Source organism: Oratosquilla oratoria, chromosome 2, assembly GCF_046742065.1.
Source record: "Oratosquilla oratoria isolate Oo_2021 chromosome 2, ASM4674206v1, whole genome shotgun sequence".
NCBI classification, from domain to species: domain Eukaryota; kingdom Metazoa; phylum Arthropoda; class Malacostraca; order Stomatopoda; family Squillidae; genus Oratosquilla; species Oratosquilla oratoria.
Window position 1 is genome coordinate 63,596,186 of NC_134778.1, and position 18,962 is coordinate 63,615,147.

The following is an 18,962-nucleotide window of genomic DNA, read 5'->3' on the forward strand; positions in this document are numbered from 1 at the left end:
TGATCCTAAAATATTTTATTTTGTTCTGATCCTTTACATCAAATAGAGTATTTACATTAAAGGTTTTATTTTTACTATGACTTTGCCCATGACCTTTTAAGCCCTGCAGAGTAGTCAAAAAGTCTGGCATTGGTGAACTCTCCCCTCATGTCCAAGAGGTAGTTCATGAAGTGGCCACGCACCTTCAGGGGCAGGAGAACACCCGCACTTTGACGACTCTGTTTGGCAGATACCTGGAATAAGTAAAAAGCCATAATGTACTGTAGGAAACTGTAAAAAGTTCAAGACTTGTGCTTGTTAAGAAACGTGTATGAAAGCATCTTCACTGTACTGTCAACAAAACTAGGCCACCTGTATTCCATTTACTAATGTTACTGTTGTCACTTTATTGCAAAAATTCATTTGCACTAATCAAATACTGCATTGCTTTATTTGACTGGAAAATCTTAACTCTCTTGCCCTTGAGTTGAAGAACTACTGGAATTTGTGAAGTTTCATCTCACCTGCTCACATAGCAATTAATATATTTTTTCCATCAATACTACAACTCCATTAACTTTTCTTAGTAATGTTTTCTTCCAGAAATTAATAATAATGGAGGCTGGAAAAAAAACGCATGCAACTTTCCTGCCACCTGCCACTGTTGAGTATTACTCACTATTTTTTTCCCTATTCTAACCTAACCTACCACTAACCTAACCTACCACTTGCCTAACCTACCACTTGCCTAACCTACCACTTGCCTCACCTACCACTAGCCTCGGGACTGCTCGGACAGACAGTCTAGGGAACGACAACAACAACCACTAGCCTACCTAATCCACATGACCAGGTACAGTTCATTTTGAACAGTGGACAACCATGATATCACTTTGATGGTAGGTAGCAGGAAGGTTGTGGGAATTATTTTTTCATCCCTTAATATTAACTTGTGGGAAAAACATAACTTAGAAAAGTTGTTGGAGTTGTCATAAAATAGATGAAAAATATACAAATTGCCATGACACTGGTTTAGTGGCCAGTAGCAGAAAGATTGTGGGAATTATTTTTTTTTCATCATCCTTTAATTTGTGAAAAAAAATTACTATGAATAGTTTTTGGAGTTGTGATATAGATGGAAAAAATATACAAATTGTTGTGTGAGTGGGTGAAATGAAATTCACAAATACTGAACTACTATGTATACTTAAGAACTATAAAACCTCTAATAATGAAGTTCTATGTAATTCTCCACAGATCACAAACCTTCTCCAGTGGTACTGTGAATGAGCGAAAACGCCTTGCAGGGGAATATGTGACAAAAGTAAGATGGTTGCCATCTTTCTTTAGGATGAGGTACCGGAGGGAGCGCAACGTGTACATCCCTGAAAAGGCCAGGATCCCCCAACCTGAAGGTAAACAAATACATTTAACATGAAGCATGACTTCTTCACAATAAAGGGGTTAATGGGTCAGAAGCAGTGTTGCTGTGTCTTGCGACACTGCTTCTGACCCAGGGCAGTGGACAGGATGCGGGGTGGCCCGTCATCCAGGAGGTGCCAAGATAAGAGGGTGGAGGGGAGTGGAGTGTGATAGGGATGAAATGGGTGGGAGTGGTTTTTATGCCTTTGTTTGTTGGCTACCTCCCTTGTAAGGGGGAAAATTTGTTGGTATATGTATGTACTAAAGATAAATAAAATAGCTTGGTGTCAGCCAGAACAAAAGGAAAAATGCAATATAGTTTGAAGGGGTTAACAGATGCTATAACCTTTCCACTGCTGATGAGGTGCTTCAGAGATGAATAAAATATCCTGCTGGTAGCCAGAACAAGAAAAACACCACCACCAGGTATGGGTAAATTTGACAGTTAAATCTAATCTAGCCAGAATTAGCTCAGTGAGTAAAAATAAAATATTGAATGTTGGTGATGATAGTAATAATAAAAATAATCATAATAATATAATAATAATAGTTGATGCCATAAGTATCAGTGACTGAAAACTCATAGTCACATGGTAGTTGGTATGGGAAGAACAATTGAACTGGGTAAATTTTTAGAAGTGCATACCTATGTGACATAGTATTTAAAAACTGAACATCAGTTTTGTAAATCATAATACATCAATATAATATATGTCTTCCTTAGCAGAAATCAATAACAGAAAAAAGCAATAAACTAATGAACAGTTGTGGTGACTGCTGAAGATGTCAACTTTGTTTTGACAGATGCAGGTCAAAGAAATTAAAGTATGATAATTCGTCTATTCTAACCTAACCTGCATTTAGTAATGCGGTGCCTATAATTCTAGACGTCATCAGGGTTGTTGTTGTCCTCTATCAAAATAAAGATGTTGTCTCAAGTAGTTGCCAGGGCTCTGTTTGTTAGTGTATTGCTTGTAGCAACTTTTTCTGTAATTGATTTCCACCAAGAAAAATGTATATTATGTAGACGTATTATAGTTTACAAAATTAATATTTTTCTACTACCATATTGCATTGGTGTGCACTTTTAAAAGAATAAACTGTTTCTATGTTGTATTTAACGTACAACTGTTACTATATTGCTTGGTTACAGCAGTAGTGAGCAGGAAAGGGGGGGAAGAGTTCCCCATTATCAGCTTTCGTTGTGTGAAAAGGTCAAGGAAATGTAGCTAAAGCTGAAAAGAGAGATCTTAGGACTGATGAACTCGAGTATCAGCTCCAGTTTTATCTTGAGACCGCTACAGTAATCCTTCCTGTAAGGAAATGATTAAGTATATGATTATAATAATATAGTATTTCAGGTAGGGGATAATTTTTTAGCTCCAGTTTGGACAAGCACTGTCTATGCACATACCTATCATGAAACATCCAACAGAAATGCCATTTCTGTACTGCCCAAAGTTAATTTTCCTCCACCATGGAACATCTTTGTTTTCTTCATTGTTGGGCAGCGCTGGCACATTGCGCAGGGTTGTAAACGAGAAGTGACTTAGGTAAAACCAGAAGAAAAACTGAGAAATGGCGAAGAAGTTGAGCATTTTGAAATATCTTGGGTTTTCGTACTTGAAAAGAACAACATCCTTTGAAAGGTCTATTCGACTGTCGAATACTAGTCTGTTTTTCTGGGCTGAGCCTGAGGTGTTGTTTGTGTGGAGTTCTCTTCTAATCCACTGGTTTATGCAACTTCGGCTACCTGTTCTTGTAAACAGCCTATTAAGTAACTGATTGGCCGAAAGTCTTGAGTTGCACCATAATTGCACAGTCGTGCTGCTACGTAAAAGGGTAGGATAAGACATGACCACTGCTTTGGGGTCGTTAGATCCCTCAAGTAGGAAGAAATGATGGCACACTTTTCCTCGTTTTTTACCAATACGCTACCATGTTAAGAAAAAACATTATTCCTTGAATATCAAACTACCATAATCATAGCCACTGCAAAGTCCCTTGGACTGATTAATATCACCGTCGACCCGGAGCGGATCCGGTAACCAGCATTGTTTACGTTTTGAAGTTCACGTAATGTTAACCCATAAAAATACCATCACAGTGTGTCTGATTCATTTGTCTTTTAGATGTAGATCAGCTGAAATTTGTTTTATTTTTATTATATAATAATTTATTATTTAGATGACCATTAAGTATATATTGAAATAAAAAAAGTTAAGTGAAGCTAGTAGCGGCGCACTCTTCAAATATGGAAGATTATCCGGTACTACTAATGACCACTGATGACCTAATTATACCGGGTTGTACTCAGTTGTAGGCTGTATACGTTTTGGGTTATATTTTGTATTGATGAAATGAAAAATGTTACTTGTATCACAAATGTGAGCTGTTTTGTCATGAAAATATTGCAACGAACCATGGACGTTTATTGCAATATTGAGGGAAGTGTTCTGACAGGTTTCCATCGCAAGCAATCACGTAACAGGAAATACGACGCTATGAATGACGTTATGAAAAGATAGTGGGGAAGTAAGAAGTTAACTCCTTGTGGTGATCCCCACCTCTATAACATGTCAGCCATCTATACCCAGATTGATGTGCCTATCGTATCTAGCCTTGAATGTGGCTATTGATGGAAGTTTTTTTTTTTTTTTTTTTTTTTTTTTATCTTAAGGCTATCGACCCACAAGGGGGTCATTAAGCCTGGAGCAGTTAATACACTCTCTGGGTGTGTATTTTAAGAGTCGATAACCCTAAGGGCAAACCAGTTCCCCTTCAAAGTGGTGCACCAATGGTCAGGTTTGCTCAGCTCCTTGGAGTAGCTCCTGAGATGGTTATGTTCAACTGAGTGCGAGAGGGACTTGGGAGTTCTGGTGAGTCTGGACCTTAAAACCAGGAAGTAGTGCATTAGCGCCAGAAATAAAGCAAACAGAGCATTAGGTTTCATTGCTAGGACGGTAACGAATAGAAGTGCAGAGGTAATTATTAAACTCTATCTAGCGATAGTTAGACCCATCCTTGACTATGCGGTACAGTTTTGGTCTCCGTCCTACTGAATGGACATCAATTCACTAGAATCAGTACAGAGAAGAATGACCAAAATGATATATGGACTCGTAAATTTGCCTTACGAAGAGAGGCTTAGGCACCTAAACTTGCACTCTCTGGAAAGACGCAGAGTGCGGGGAGATCTAATAGAAGTGTTCAAGTAGATCGAAGGCTATAACAAGGGTGATGCAAACAAGGTCATCATAATAAAACAACAGGGCAGGACTCGCAGTAATGGGTATAAACTGGACAAATTTAGATTTAAGATGGAAATAGGCAAGAATTGGTTTACTAATAGGGTGGTCGACGAATGGAATAAACTTAGTAACCATGTAGTAAGCGCTGAAACTATCAGTTGTATTAAGAAACGATTAGACAACTTTATGAATGGGGACGACAGGTGGTGATGGATACGGAGCTGCCTAGTGTAGGCCTTATGGTCTCTTGCAGTCTCCTTTATTCTTATGTGTGTGGGATATCCTCATAGCCTTGTAAGATCCGACCTAGATATGGATCAAAAGGTCTCCTGTCGGCATGCTCCGCCTTTGTAAAGATCTTGAAGGTCGCTCTCGTATCCCTCTCAATCTTCTCTCCTCCAGTGACTGTATTCCAAGAGAGCGGAAGCGTGACTCATGCGGCAATTGTGCAATCTCCGGTACCAGTTTTGTTGCCCTCCTCTGTACTCTCTCTAGGGTCTGGATGTCTCGTGCCAAGTAAGGGGGCCATGACCGGGCTCCGTAGCCCACAATGGGCCGGACCAGAGATAAGTAAAGGGGCAACACGATGTCCTTGGTGAGCACACTAAAATTCCTCTTGATAATGCCCAGTCTACTGTTTGCCTTGGCTGTTATCGCTGCTACATGGGCTGAGGAGTTGAGATCATTGGAAACAATTATGCCAAGGTTCTTTTCTTGGGTTGACTTGTCTAGTCTATTCCCATTCAGCTGATAGTCTGCTGGTTGATGCGGCCTATGTGCATGATCTTGCATTTATTTGTGTTAAACGTCAGCAGCCACTTACTGCTCCACTTTTCTAGGATTCTGTAAATATTTGCGCCATCCGCAAACAAACTAGCTGTCGACTCAGGGTTATTAACTAAATCGTTTATGTACACCAGGAAAAGGACCGGTCCCAGGACTGAACCATGTAGCACTCCGCTTAGCACTGGCAGCCAGTCTGAGAATTCCTCCCCAATGCATACCCTGTGACACCTGTCTGCAAGAAAGCTCCCAATCCAATTCAGAACATTCCCTTCCACTCCTAAGGCCCCAGCCTAACTAGTAATCTCTCATGGGGAACTCTGTCGAATGCTTTCCCACAGTCCAGGAAATTCACATCCACACAGTGCCCATAATCCACAGCATTGACCAAGTCATCCAGATAACACAACATATTTGTGAGACAGCTCCTGCTTTTTCCGAAATCTATGTTGCTGCTCGGTGCTATGTAATATTTGCCCTGATGTTTTTTTTTCATGATTTTGGATGCTATGCTGCACAGTGACACTGGTCGGTAGTTGAGCGGGTTTGTCTTACTTCCTTTCTTGTATATAGGTGATATGTTGGCCTCTCTCAAGTCAATCGGGACGTCACCATTCCTCAGGGATGTTGCATATATGTCCATAACTGGGGCACAAAGTATATCAGCACACTGTTTTAGTGCTTAAAGGTCAACTGAGAACATTTTGGGTTTATTTTTTGTTATTTCATGCATGAAAATATAACTTAGAATTTAGAACACTAAAATGCACGTTTCTAGCATTTCATAGTCTTGATTTTATCCAAATAAGATGATCTTAAAAGTGCCTGATAGCAGACGATCTTTTCAATGTCGTAGTTACATTTTCCACCGCTAGGGTAAATGATGACGTTGGTAGTGCTGTTTACATTCTCGGACATGGCCACGAGCACGAAGGGGATTTCATATCGACTGATGATTTGTCGGATTTGGATGTCCTCTCATGTTTCAGTGTAGGTGCGGTACAAGGATATATGTAAGAACCAATTCGGATACCCAAACAAGACTCAACTGACGAAGAACATGTCGAGAGCGAGAAATCTTCAGAGGATGAGCACCCAGAACGAGCAGGGAATAAGGCCTACCATTTCATGCCTTCAAACCTTCATACGCACGTCTGATGACAAACCAACGAAATCATGTGTCTGGTCTGGTGTGGTGTGTGACTGGTGGTGTGCATTTATGTATGTAAAGCGTGCATGCAGTAATGCATTCCGACGAACTCGCCAGTCCTTATTCCCTGCTCGTTCTGGGCGTTCATCCTCGGAAGATTCCTCGCACAGAATTGGTCTGAATAGGACTAGGTACAATCGACATTTGGTGGAGAGCGTTGCGGTTCTGAAGCGCTTTAGGCTTCCCAACACAGCATCAGCCCTCCCTGTCTGCAGGTGAGGTCCAGGTAAGGCCACTATCCATTGTGCTACCCAGCACAGCCATGGTCTTTCACTGGGAAGTTTGTGTTGCTTATTTCAAGAGGAGTGTTCGTGATTGTTCTGTTGGTGTTGGAGCAGAAATATGCAGGTTTACATTTCGACAGGCTGGTCTTAATGTGCCACTGTTGCTTCCACGCGTGTGCCCCGTCCAGTATGTTTTGGATTACGTGTAACGCTCCTTGCAGCGTTTTGTGTCTGCTAATGTGATTAGTGTCGTCCGCATATCAGAGAGTAAGAGCTCGGTTGCGTGGGTAAGTAGGTTCTGTCAGGTCATTCGTAAATAGATTGTACAGAGGGGGGGGGGGGGGCAAGGACTGACCCTTGCGGTAGTCTTGGGTGAAGCTGGCGGTATACATTGAGAAACAAGACCGCGTTCCGTCCTAGGAGGTGTGGTCCGCTGCTGTTCTGACCGAAGCATACAATGACTTACAATTTGAAATGCAGTTATTCAATCACTTTTGTAAATACCAGAAACAGCTCAGGTGTGTGTGTGTGAAGTGTTGTCCGAAAATGTAACAGTATCGTGGTGGTACACGTAGATACACACGGACATCTCCCCAGCTGGAATAACGTCGAGGTTCTCCACCAAGGAATGGGAAAGAGATAAAGGAAAACCATAGAAGCCGCACACATCACGACGAGCCCAGTCACCAATCACCGAGAAGGATATGTTAGCCTGGCGCGACCCGCAGCGAGAATGACCTTAGCTGCGCTAGCTCGCAAGGGATGGGGAACGATTAGCCAATCAGCGGGCTCCATTCCCAGACGGCCGGCAAGATGAGCCAGAACGGGGGTATATACAGTAATGTCCACAAAAGCTGATAGTCTATAGTCTCTCTGAGGAAGACATCCGTCGAAACGTAAGAGAATATTTACTCCTGCATCATCCTGCGTCCCCTTGCCACCTTCCGCTCATCTGTCTCCACTTTATACTACATATATATATGTATGTATATATATATATATATGTATATATATAAATATGTATATATATATATATGTATATATAAATATATAAATATTTATATATATATATATATATGTATATATATAAATATGTATATATATATATGTATATATATATAAATATGTATATATATATATATATATATATATATATATATACCTGACCGGTTTCGCTTACAGCTTCTTCAGAACAGCAGCGGACCACACCTAGGACGGAAGAAGCTGTAAGCGAAACCGGTCAGGAATAAACTCGGCCCTAGACCCGTGTTTTTCTCTTTCTCCTTCCTTAAACCTGTCACAATGTCTCAACATATATATATATATATATATATATATATATATATATATATATATATGTAAGTGTGTGAGTATGTATGTATGTATGTATTGTACGTATGTATGTACATACAATTTGCGCTCCCCAGTCATTGTCATGCATTGAATTTACCAGTCAGACACACGAGTATATATACTGTTCTGCCAGTCGAGCAAGATTCCTCTCATTCTGCCATAGGTACTACGTACACGTAGTAATTTATTCTACAAGCTAGGTTTGGTTAAGCTAAGTTAGGTTAGGTTACGTTGAGACTAGGTGAGGTTAGGTTAGATTATATTTCTGTCTAAATGTTTACATCACTAAAGGTACTATGCAGTCGCGTAGGCTTTCTCATGCAACGTTTGTATTCATTGTAGAGAGGACCTTTTTGTATATCACCCGTTGAGGAGTCTTGCTCCCTTATTTATACATTGTGGATAAGAATAGAAAACTTTATTTCACTAAGGGTGATAAAGCTATCGTAGTGGTGCACAAATGTTGTATTGCGCGCAGGGGATAGACCGGTTGTTCTGCAGTGAGCTCGCAAGGATTAGCACTTTTAGGGATAACATTTCCCACTCCTCCAAAGGGTTAAACAGACAACGCAAAATGTCATAAACAAACTTATTTTATGTAATTCCATATACAGATGTAGTGTGGAAGATGTATAGACAATGTTTAATGGTTAAAATAATTAATAATAATAAAGTTTGGGAACCACACACACACACACACACACACTGTGTATGTGTGACGTAAAATACATACCACCTGTCCGTCTTTGGCTGAATCTGATAGTCTATCTGTCTATCAGATTCTGCCAGATTCTAGCAGAAAGAGTCAGGGTCCGCCAAACTCTGTCCGAAAAAGCTGCTGCTAGAGCCTCTTAGAGTCCGCCAGAGAGCCTCTCAGAGAACTTTAGAGTTGGTCAGTCCTTCGGAGTTTAATTGAGTCTGCCAGTCTGTCAAAATTCTCCCAAGATCTTTTGGGATCCGACACCGTCTGTCGAAGTACTTTCTGTCACAGTGTGTCAAATTCTGAATCTGTTTGAGTCTGTCAAAACGTGGTCTGACGAAGTCTCTCGACGTCTACCAAAGGATCTCGGAGTCTGTCGAAGTCTTTCGGAGTCTGTCAGAATCTTTGGGGGCTGAAGGAATCTGTTGAAATTCGATAGTTCTCTTCCGATTTGTTCCTAAGATTCGATGGTATTGCTTCTATTTTATTTTTCTATGTTAATCCGTGGCTGCATTCCAACGAAGCTCGTTCCCTTTCCTTCCTCTTTCCGTCTGAGGGGACTTTGTCAAATCTTAAAATTTTAGCAATACATAGAGAACCCATTCACACCCTCTGCATCAAATTTGGTATCATTTAAAAAATTTGTTCTGGCTAATTACAGATGATTTGATTCAGTTTGAAGAAACCCCCCTCTTATGCAAGTAACTTTATTGATATTAGCTTTCATTGTGCCAAATTTTATACATTTAAGTATTTTGTTATGGCTAATTTCAGGCGATTTTATTGAGATTAGAAGATTCTCTGAGTGTGTGTAAACGTATATATATATATATATATATATATATATATATATTATATTTTTTTTTCAAGTTTTATCAATAGTAAGAAGTTCATTGTACATGTATCACTATTGCTAGAATTTATTGAATGTACAATTTTACTGTGTGAAATAGAGGCGTCGTCAAGACGCTAAGAAATTACTTTATTGAAAAAATATGGCTATAAGCCTTAAAACATTCGATGTCTTGAAGATTCTGCTGAATATTTTGAATGATTAACTTTTTAACGCTGAAGCAAAGAAAACCAGTTTTGGAACTGAGGAGTAATGTTAGCAGAAAATATGAAAAAAGAGAGAATTGCCATTATATAATGATAACTTGCAAGGCAAAACAAGAAAGATTTTGTATATAATACTTACAGAGCCGTTGGACACTCGCGCCGAAGTTGAAAATCGAGCAACAGGAGACAGCCGGGATGGATGTCGATTTTTTTTTTTTTTTTTTTAAGAAACTCGTTATTTCGAGTATATCGTACTTCTTATTCTCGATTTTGTCTAAGGTTTTCCCTGTGACTCAGGAATCTCCTCATCATCACTGTATGAAGAACGTAGAAGCGCAAATCTTTCCTTGCGTTTCTCATTTCCAAGTTCCTTTCGAATTTCCTTACGACTTTGCTGAACTCCACGCGGTATGTGTCCCGGCTCTTGAAGTTGATGTCCATCCGGCCTCTCTTCCTGTGCCCTCCTCTCCAGGGTGTCTCCGCTTCTTGTTGGTGTCTGGAAGATCCCACTGCTCCATGATGGCTTCTCAGGTGGAAAACTGGTCCCGCCGAGCCGAGGGTCCGCGACAAGATCTAAGAATATAAGGTCTAACCACTTCCGACCGAATTTCGAGGGAGTTGGCGCAGCGGGCCCGTGAACGTCACCTGGCTGTTCAAAGTGGGGTTAGGGGGTCCTATAGCTGTCAGTTGAAGCTGGTCCCTCGTTGGAAAATGACGTTGCCTTCGCTCGCACCGCTTCACGCAATTAGTTATATTCTGACAAATATTATATAAAATATATATATATAAAATATTATAGTTCCTGTCTATATATATGATATATAATATATATATATATATAATATAAAATATTATAGTTCCTGTCTTCCTTGGCGTTTCACAGTTTTCTTCAGTGTATCACAAAGAGAAAATGGACTCTCTTCGGGAGCTCTTCGGCCTCCTAGATTCTTCGGCTCGTCGAAGGGTGGTTTGGGTCCGACCTCCCTATTGCTGACGGCTGCTGATGCAACTGCCCTGACCTGTCTTATCCAACGCTGAGCTCAGTCGCCACCATCACTAACACAATCAAAGTCATTACGTTTAAATATTTCGTTATCCTTCGTCAATGGGTGTACATGAGGATAATAATGACTATAATCATTGTGTGAGTATAAACACAATTATTATGTGAATATAATTATGATTAACTAATGTGTAAATATGAACATCGTTCTTATTTATGGTTTTGCAGTGGCTTGCCAGGAATTAGAGAGGAGTACGCCGACAGGGGATTTTTCGGTGCGTTATAAGGTAAGATGCTGAAAACAAACAAATGTACATACACCCACAAACGCACACCACACACCTGTGTTTATGTTCTCCATAATCCAAATAATATATATATATATATATACACATATATCAAGGACTACTTTTACACATGACGTGCGCATCCAGATTCCTGGCTCCGCTAGCGGAGGCCATTTCTTTCTTTGTAACCTAACATTTTATATTGGACAAATATATCAAAACTAGAAACCTAATATCGTATATAGGACAAATTTATCAACTATTGACTTATTCAATGCAGTATAAGTTAATATAAACTTTTATAGTGAAATAAGAAACTATTTTGAAGGCACTGTTATGCTTTGAAATGCCAATTTTAGCCGGACTTATCAGGTATTATTGTATGTGTTATGCATGAACGGCCGAGTATTGGCATGCATAAAGTACCCAGAGTGCTAGGGTATAAAAATATATACGTAGGTTTCTATATCTAATAAGTACTTCTGCATACATAGGCTTGGATACATAAAGGGAGCCCTATCAATATAAAACAGTGAATAGGTTCAGCACTAATAGTTCAGCAGTAATAGTTCACGTCCACTGGTCCTACAGGATCCAATCACCATAGTGTCTCTGGTCCAACTGCGTTGGCGGGAACTATGCCGTGACGTCATGGCGTCACCGTGACAAAGGTAATAGATATAATATGCAACAGCATCCTAGACTACATTGTCCTAGCTAGGTCATCTATTATACATAGTTCCTATGCTCCGTTACACATGGGAAAAGTGTCTCCTATCCTGACATGTGTTTATAAATGTATGTGTGTCGTATGCCTATGGGTGTCTATCATGATCGCGCCATGCGCGCGGGAATATCAAATACCCAGACATAGACACATGTGCCACATCTCCCCCCCTCCCCCAAAATCGATGTATTCATTGAGCCGTCGATTTGTTGCGTGCGGCCAGTCTCGCTGAGCGTCTTGGTCCATTGGGCTGGCCAGTTTGATTCGTGGGGCGAGGAGTATTGCCGGTAGTGCTCGTTGGAGACTCCTTCATGCCATCACGGGCGACACCTGGCTCAGGGATGGGGCGGAGGAACTTCCGGTTGCGCCACAGGACACTTCCGGACGCTGTCTTGATGAGGTAGTCCCTGGTACGTCCTTGTCCCATTATGTGGCCGACCTTACTCCATCGTCGTGACGTAGGATCCTGGATCCTGACCGTGGCTCCAACGGAAAGTTGTGGGAGCGGCTTCGCGTGTGAGTCGTACTGCTTGATGGTCGCCTCCATTCTGGCGGCTGCCTTCTGCTCGCATTCAGCTGTGGCAGCCTGCCACTCAGGCGCAAAGGACCTAGAGTGGGCTGGGACGCAGGACCGAAGGGGGCGTCCGAAGAGGACCTGGGCGGGGCTTCTTCCGTCGGGGTTGGGCGTGTTCCGTATCTCCAGGAGACCCCGGTGGAACGCGTCGCTGTGGCGAATTTCTCCATTGGGCGCGACCTTGATGATGAGGCGTTTCACGGCCTTGACCGCCGATTCTGCATGCCCGTTGGACTGTGGGTGGTAGGGGGTGGAGACGTCGTGGCGGACGCCCCATCGTCGCAGGAATTCAGCGAAGTCATAGGCCGTAAACTGGGGTCCTCCATCCGTCCTGAGTCGTACCGGGACGCCGAAGGTGCTGAAGAAGTGGCGGAAGAGCCGGATGGTTTGGGATGTCGAGGAGTCCGTGCCACAGTGGCCCACCGTTGCCCATCCAGAGAGTCGATCCGCGTACACCAGGAAGTGCTTCCCAGCGGTGGTGAAAAAGTCTGCGGAGACCGACTCGAACGGTCTGGAGGGGGGCACATCGTCGGTGAAGTAGGGCTCACGCTGTTGGCTCGGCTGCAATATCTGGCATGGCTCGCAGGAGCGTACTGTGTTGGCGATATCGGAATCGATGCCTGGCCACCAGACCGTTTGCCTGGCTCGGCGTTTGGTGGCTTCAATACCACGATGGCTGTCGTGAAGTCGAGCCAACACACTTCTGCGAATAGCTTGGGGGACAAGTATTCGTGCCTCTCGGAGGATCAAAGGTCCGTCGACGCAGAGGCTGTCTCTGAACTTCCAGAAGGGAAGTAGAGCTTCGTCGAGTTCCATGCGTGATCGTGGGAATCCCTTCCCGACGAGAGAGGCGAGTTGCACGTACGTGGGGTCCGAAGATGCTGCCTGACGGAGTTCGTCGAGTACTGGGTCCGTTGAGTGTGGAGTTGCCGTGGTGTCGAGTGTTGGAGGGCCGGAAAGGGCATGGAGCGTGGCAACATTGCGAGTCACCACGTCGCGGATGCAGATGCTTGTTTCATCGCCCAGGGCGACGTCATCTGCCAGAGGTTTGTCCACGGGAGCTCTTGAGAGGGCATCCGGAATGCATAACTCTGAGCCCTTACGCCATCTACTGGTGAACACGAATCCTGCAATCTTCTCCCGGAGGCGTTGGAGCCTTGGGTTCTCAATACAGTCCAGAGTGTACGTATTGAGGATCGGAAGAAGGGGTCGATGATCCGTGATGTGTGTGAAGTCCTGGAGGCCAAGCAGGAAGTATTTGCACTTCTGCATGGCCCAGACTGTAGCCAGCAGTTCCAACTCGATCGTGCTATAACGTGTTTCCACGTCCTGCAGGAATCGAGAGCCGCACTGCACGAGTCCTTCCTCTTCATGTTCCTGTAGGAGGGCGTACCCTATGCCATTTAGACGAGACGCGTCCGTTTGGAGGGCAGTCGGTAGTTTCGGGTCGAAATGGGCGAGGACAGGAGGTTGAGCGAGGGCCTGCTTCGTCCTTTGGAAGGCGTCCTCCTGAGCAGGTGTCCAGAGGAAGGTGTTCCTCGGGCTGAGTAGCGGGCGAAGAGCGTCTGCAGTTGTAGAGACGTTGGATGTGAATTCGCCCAACTGGTTCACTAGACCCATAAACGATCGGAGGTCTGTGATGTTGGAAGGTGTTGGGAATTCCGTAATTGCCTTTATTTTCTCACCGTCGATGGCTACGCCGTCTTGAGACACTGTGAACCCGCAGAAGTTGACACTGGGAGCAGCAAGAGTCATCTTGTCAGCGTTGAGGGAGATGCCATGAGTGCGGCATCGGTTCAAGACCTCACTGATGCGACGTAGGTGTGTCCCGTAGTCGCTGTCCCAGATAATTATGTCGTCCACGACCTTGGCAAGGTTGGGAATGTCTGCGAGGGCCTCGTCACCCCGGCGGTTGTACTCGTCGCCAGTTGAACAGAGGCCCATGGGGCCCCGGCGGAACATGTATCGTCCGTACGGAGTGATGAATGTCGTCAAGTGGCGGTCTCGCTGGGCTAAGGGGATTTGCCAATATCCCTGGATAGCATCGAAGGTTGAGAAGTACTTTGCCTTCCTGTCGATGCGACTGATTGCCTCGCTTGGTGTGGGGGATGGGTGGGTTGGGCGTAGTACCTGGCTGTTTAACTTTGAGGTGTCCACTGTGATGCGCACACCACCCTTCGGTTTCGGCACCGCTACGAGGGGGTGACACCATACGGAAGGGGCATCACCAACAGGTTCAATGATGCCTTGGTGCACCATTGCATCGAGTTCCTTCTTCACGTCATCTTGCCATGCGTGTGGGATTCGTCTTGCGGTGTGGAGTGCGAACGGCTTCGCATCTGGCTTGAGATGTATCTCCATAGGCCTCCCAGTCATTTCTCTAAGGGCCTCGCCGGACCTGAGGTCTTCCTTGTGTCGAAGGACGTCGGGCCATGTCTTCTTGATGCAATCTGGCAGGTCAGCTACTGTAGTTGACGGGGGCGGGGCGTGAGAGAGCGGGAGGGAGCTGTGAGCCGTAGTCGTAGGAGAGTGTGTGACCGGCTGTGGTACCGAGTCGTCGTCCCGTTGCAAGCGGCAGGCGTTGCCGATTGGTTGGTCCCTCGGCAGTTGGGCAGGGTATGACGAAGGTATGAGGCGGAGCTGCATCGAGTGCCACCATGATAGCAGGGGGCGCGGCAGGTGCGTCACAACATTGATCCAGCCGTCGATGGTGGTGTCTCCAAAGGACATCGTAGCATACATGGAGCCGATGGTACGTCCTTGGAATGCAGTATGGTCCGGGTTCCGCAGGGCCAGGTCCTTTGATGGGTTGAGGCTGCGGGCGTTGATGCCCAAATCCTTCATGTGTTGGCACCCAATGACCGTTGTATCAGATCCGGTGTCCGGGATGAATCGAACATTACCTTCAACGTCACCAAATTTGACCCTCACAGAGATGGTAGGAGTCGGGGGTCCGATCCTCCCATCTGCCGCCCGTATGTTGGCAGATAGGCTCGACACTATGGCCATCTTCCGAGGTCGTTGGTTCTTCTGCTTCGGTGGCGGGATGGGTTTCGGGGCAGCCGTGGATGAATTGCACACCTTCTCGAAATGCCTTCTCTTGGAGCAAATCCGGCAGACATGCGTAAGAGCTGGACACGTTTTTCGTGGGTGTTTGGGGAAGACACCGCACCCTGGACAGGCCTCATTCCCTGGTGGGATGCCTGTGGGACCTCGTTCCGTGCGTTGCATCTTCTTGTAAGTTGACACAGCACAGGCCATTCCCGAGGTGGGTTGATTTAACCCACGGCGAATAGCGTCCGTAGTGCCACGAGCGGTTTCCCTTGCACGAGCGATCGATAAAAAATCCTCTAGCGTCGCGCTGGAACTCGTTTGTAGGAGTTGGCGTACGGTTTCGACGTCTCGTAGACCTATGATGAGTTGGTGTTTCACTTGTGTATCACGGCAATTTAACCCGGTGCACAGCTCAACTTCACGTGTGAGCTGTGATAGACGCTCGTAGAAGGCGTTGACCGATTCTCCATTCTCTTGCTTGCAGTTCGAAAATGCCAATCGTCGTACGGACTCATTACACTTCTCCCTGTAATGCACTCGAAGTTTGTTCAAGATTTCTTGTACAGGGAGAGTAGAGTCGCGTGGTACTCCGAGAGTGTCCTCTAGGAGTGATCGTACACCGTCATGTAGGTATGCACGGAGTGTGGCCATTTGTTGCGTGTGCTTTAGCGAATGGAAGTTTGTTAGGGTGGAGAAATCGTCGAATTTGGCGGACCATGCGTCAAATTCCTTGTATGACATCTCCGGCATCAGTATGGGAGGTGGCTTTGGAGGGACGACGGGTGATTTGGTGGAATCCGTGGAGTTATTTCCATGTACCGTGGGGGTTGTGAGAAGACGAGCGAGGGAGCTCGCTAACAACCTGAGTACATCTTGCTCATCTTGGTTTGCGTTTCCGGGTGTTATGGAAGTGTCTGGCTGTGAGTTGTCGGGGGATGATTGATCTGGCGTTGCCATGGCGTTGGTTTCGTCAAAATCGGCCGATTGGCGGGCGAGTTATGCTATGCACGTAAATCAACACGCGCGTGAGATCAGTGTGCAGTAGGCCCCGGGCAGGCGGTGAACGTGGGAGGTCTCTCCGGAGGGAGAGGGGGCTAATGACGCCTTGGGTACACCGGCTTAATCCACAGAACATACGCACTAAGATAGCACTGAACTCGTACACAATGTAATCACCACAACACATACGCACTAAGTTAGCACTGAACTTATGCACAAAGTAATCAACACAGAACATACGCACTATGTTATCACAGAATTATGCACAACGGAATCACTGATAAGTACAGAAGTATCACTTAAACTTTCACTGCGCCATGTTATGCATGAACGGCCGAGTATTGGCATGCATAAAGTACCCAGAGTGCTAGGGTATAAAAATATATACGTAGGTTTCTATATCTAATAAGTACTTCTGCATACATAGGCTTGGATACATAAAGGGAGCCCTATCAATATAAAACAGTGAATAGGTTCAGCACTAATAGTTCAGCAGTAATAGTTCACGTCCACTGGTCCTACAGGATCCAATCACCATAGTGTCTCTGGTCCAACTGCGTTGGCGGGAACTATGCCGTGACGTCATGGCGTCACCGTGACAAAGGTAATAGATATAATATGCAACAGCATCCTAGACTACATTGTCCTAGCTAGGTCATCTATTATACATAGTTCCTATGCTCCGTTACACATGGGAAAAGTGTCTCCTATCCTGACATGTGTTTATAAATGTATGTGTGTCGTATGCCTATGGGTGTCTATCATGATCGCGCCATGCGCGCGGGAATATCAAATACCCAGACATAGACACATGTGCCACAGTATGAGGTTGGTGGACACCAGGGTTGGCGTTTTTTTTTTTTTTTTTTTTTTTTGAATATAAAAAAATCGATTATTTTTTGTAAATCAGATTTATTTGATTTAATTGGATTCTTTTTTATAGATATTAAATATTATGGGATTGCTATCTGATATGCGATCTGATTGCTAAAGGACATTTTTAGCATATTATAAGGAGCAGTGTTATATAGACTTGCCACAAGTATACAAGGAACTCAGAACCCCACCAGAAAATGCAACAGTTGGCCGAATCTGCACTTCATCTATCAAGAGAAATACATTCTTCTGCTGCAGTGTCTTCACTTTGGCAAATATTTCCCTCATCACCTGATCCTTGTCAATAGATGAAGTGATGTATTGCAGCTTGCGTTTCCTTGGCAGCACCAAAAAGTCTCTGAGCTGTTCATAACTACACTTGGGGTATAATTCAAGAGCAAAACAATGATCATTCAAGGAAAACTTTTTCTGTGATAAAAGTTCCAACTGACGTGTCAAAAATACCAGCTTCTTCTCATTCTCGGTGTTAACACAGGCTGATGTGTGGGTTTGAAGAAGAGTGACAATAACCTTAATCTTTTTGTCAAACGGGATGTCATAGTTATTTGTTAAGCGCACAGCTTCGGCGAACTGACCATACGACCTCAAACCATTGTTGGGATGAAGTGTCTTACCCAGTGGTACACTAATGCCCTTCTTGAATGCACGGCAGATCAGTGGGCTACACAACGTGGGCGTGTTTTCGACAATCACAGACAGGCTGCACTCACTGAAATTTTCTGTCATGAACAGACACACTAACCTTTCTTCCGATCTTGAAATAATTAAGTTCTTGTACTGCTTCTGTAGGTCACGTTCAGGTCTAAAAGCATCAAATGAAGTAATCGTATCTTTCTGAAGAAAATGCCTCAGTTGCTTGTCTTCGGCCTTCGCCGGGCGAAGTACAGGTTTTGAAGATGGCAGACATGAAGCAGGCACATTGAAGACACTGGGAGGGATCGCAGGTCGCGTAGAACCACCAGGCAATTTGATAGAAGGCGTGTTGGGACCCCAGTGTTTCTCACAAATGAAAAATCTGTCAGAATCAACAGCAAAGTTCTTACGTGGTGGCAGCACATCAATCCACTTCTGTCTTTCAGAACGGTCTTTTGGCAGTCGAAACACTCGGCACCTGTTATCCTTGTTATAATTACCGTTGCAGTTCACAACACCACACTTATTCGGCATTTTGAATGCACAAAATCAGCAAGAACCTATGTAAACAAATACAATCCACTTCTAAATGCAGCCACGCGGGAAAGACGGAGTAACACAACCTTAACACCTCCATTGCAAGTAGCACACTGGACCAGTGTTGCCACTCTGGAAAATTAAAAAACCTAGACAGCTTGCCAAAAACTAATACATTGAACAAAAAAACTACTAGATTCAAATTATATTACACAACATACACATGAAAACATTTTGAAGTTAGGAAACTGTATACATCAAACTAATTAC

The 18,962-nt window shown here is 44.1% G+C and overlaps 1 protein-coding gene across 2 annotated transcripts; it reads right to left on the reverse strand.

The window, feature by feature from the left end:
• On the reverse strand, nucleotides 1-3,489 carry LOC143039518 (transmembrane protein 223-like). 2 transcript variants are annotated; one of them, XM_076209680.1, is made up of 3 exons: nucleotides 2,816-3,489; nucleotides 1,246-1,388; nucleotides 1-233 (listed from the first exon to the last, which is right to left on the reverse strand). In XM_076209680.1, the coding sequence occupies exons 1-3, from the start codon at nucleotides 3,255-3,257 to the stop codon at nucleotides 75-77; spliced, it is 744 nt and encodes a 247-aa protein (XP_076065795.1). In that variant the 5' UTR covers nucleotides 3,258-3,489; the 3' UTR covers nucleotides 1-74. The 2 variants fall into 2 exon arrangements, with proteins under 2 accessions (XP_076065795.1, XP_076065803.1); XM_076209688.1 differs by lacking the exon at nucleotides 2,816-3,489 and adding an exon at nucleotides 2,256-2,402.
• Between the last annotated feature and the right edge of the window lie 15,473 nt (nucleotides 3,490-18,962).

What these genes read in the sequence shown, in the direction of transcription:
- LOC143039518 (XM_076209680.1), bottom strand. Translation starts at nt 3,257, where the DNA reads ATGTCTTATCCTACCCTTTTACGTAGCAGCACGACTGTGCAATTATGG. An exon ending in TGTTGGATGTTTCATGATAG is followed by an intron (nt 1,389 to 2,815) that starts GTATGTGCATAG and finishes GTTTACCTTCAG; the next exon opens with GTTGGGGGATCCTGGCCTTT. An exon ending in TCACAGTACCACTGGAGAAG is followed by an intron (nt 234 to 1,245) that starts GTTTGTGATCTG and finishes TACTTATTCCAG; the next exon opens with GTATCTGCCAAACAGAGTCG.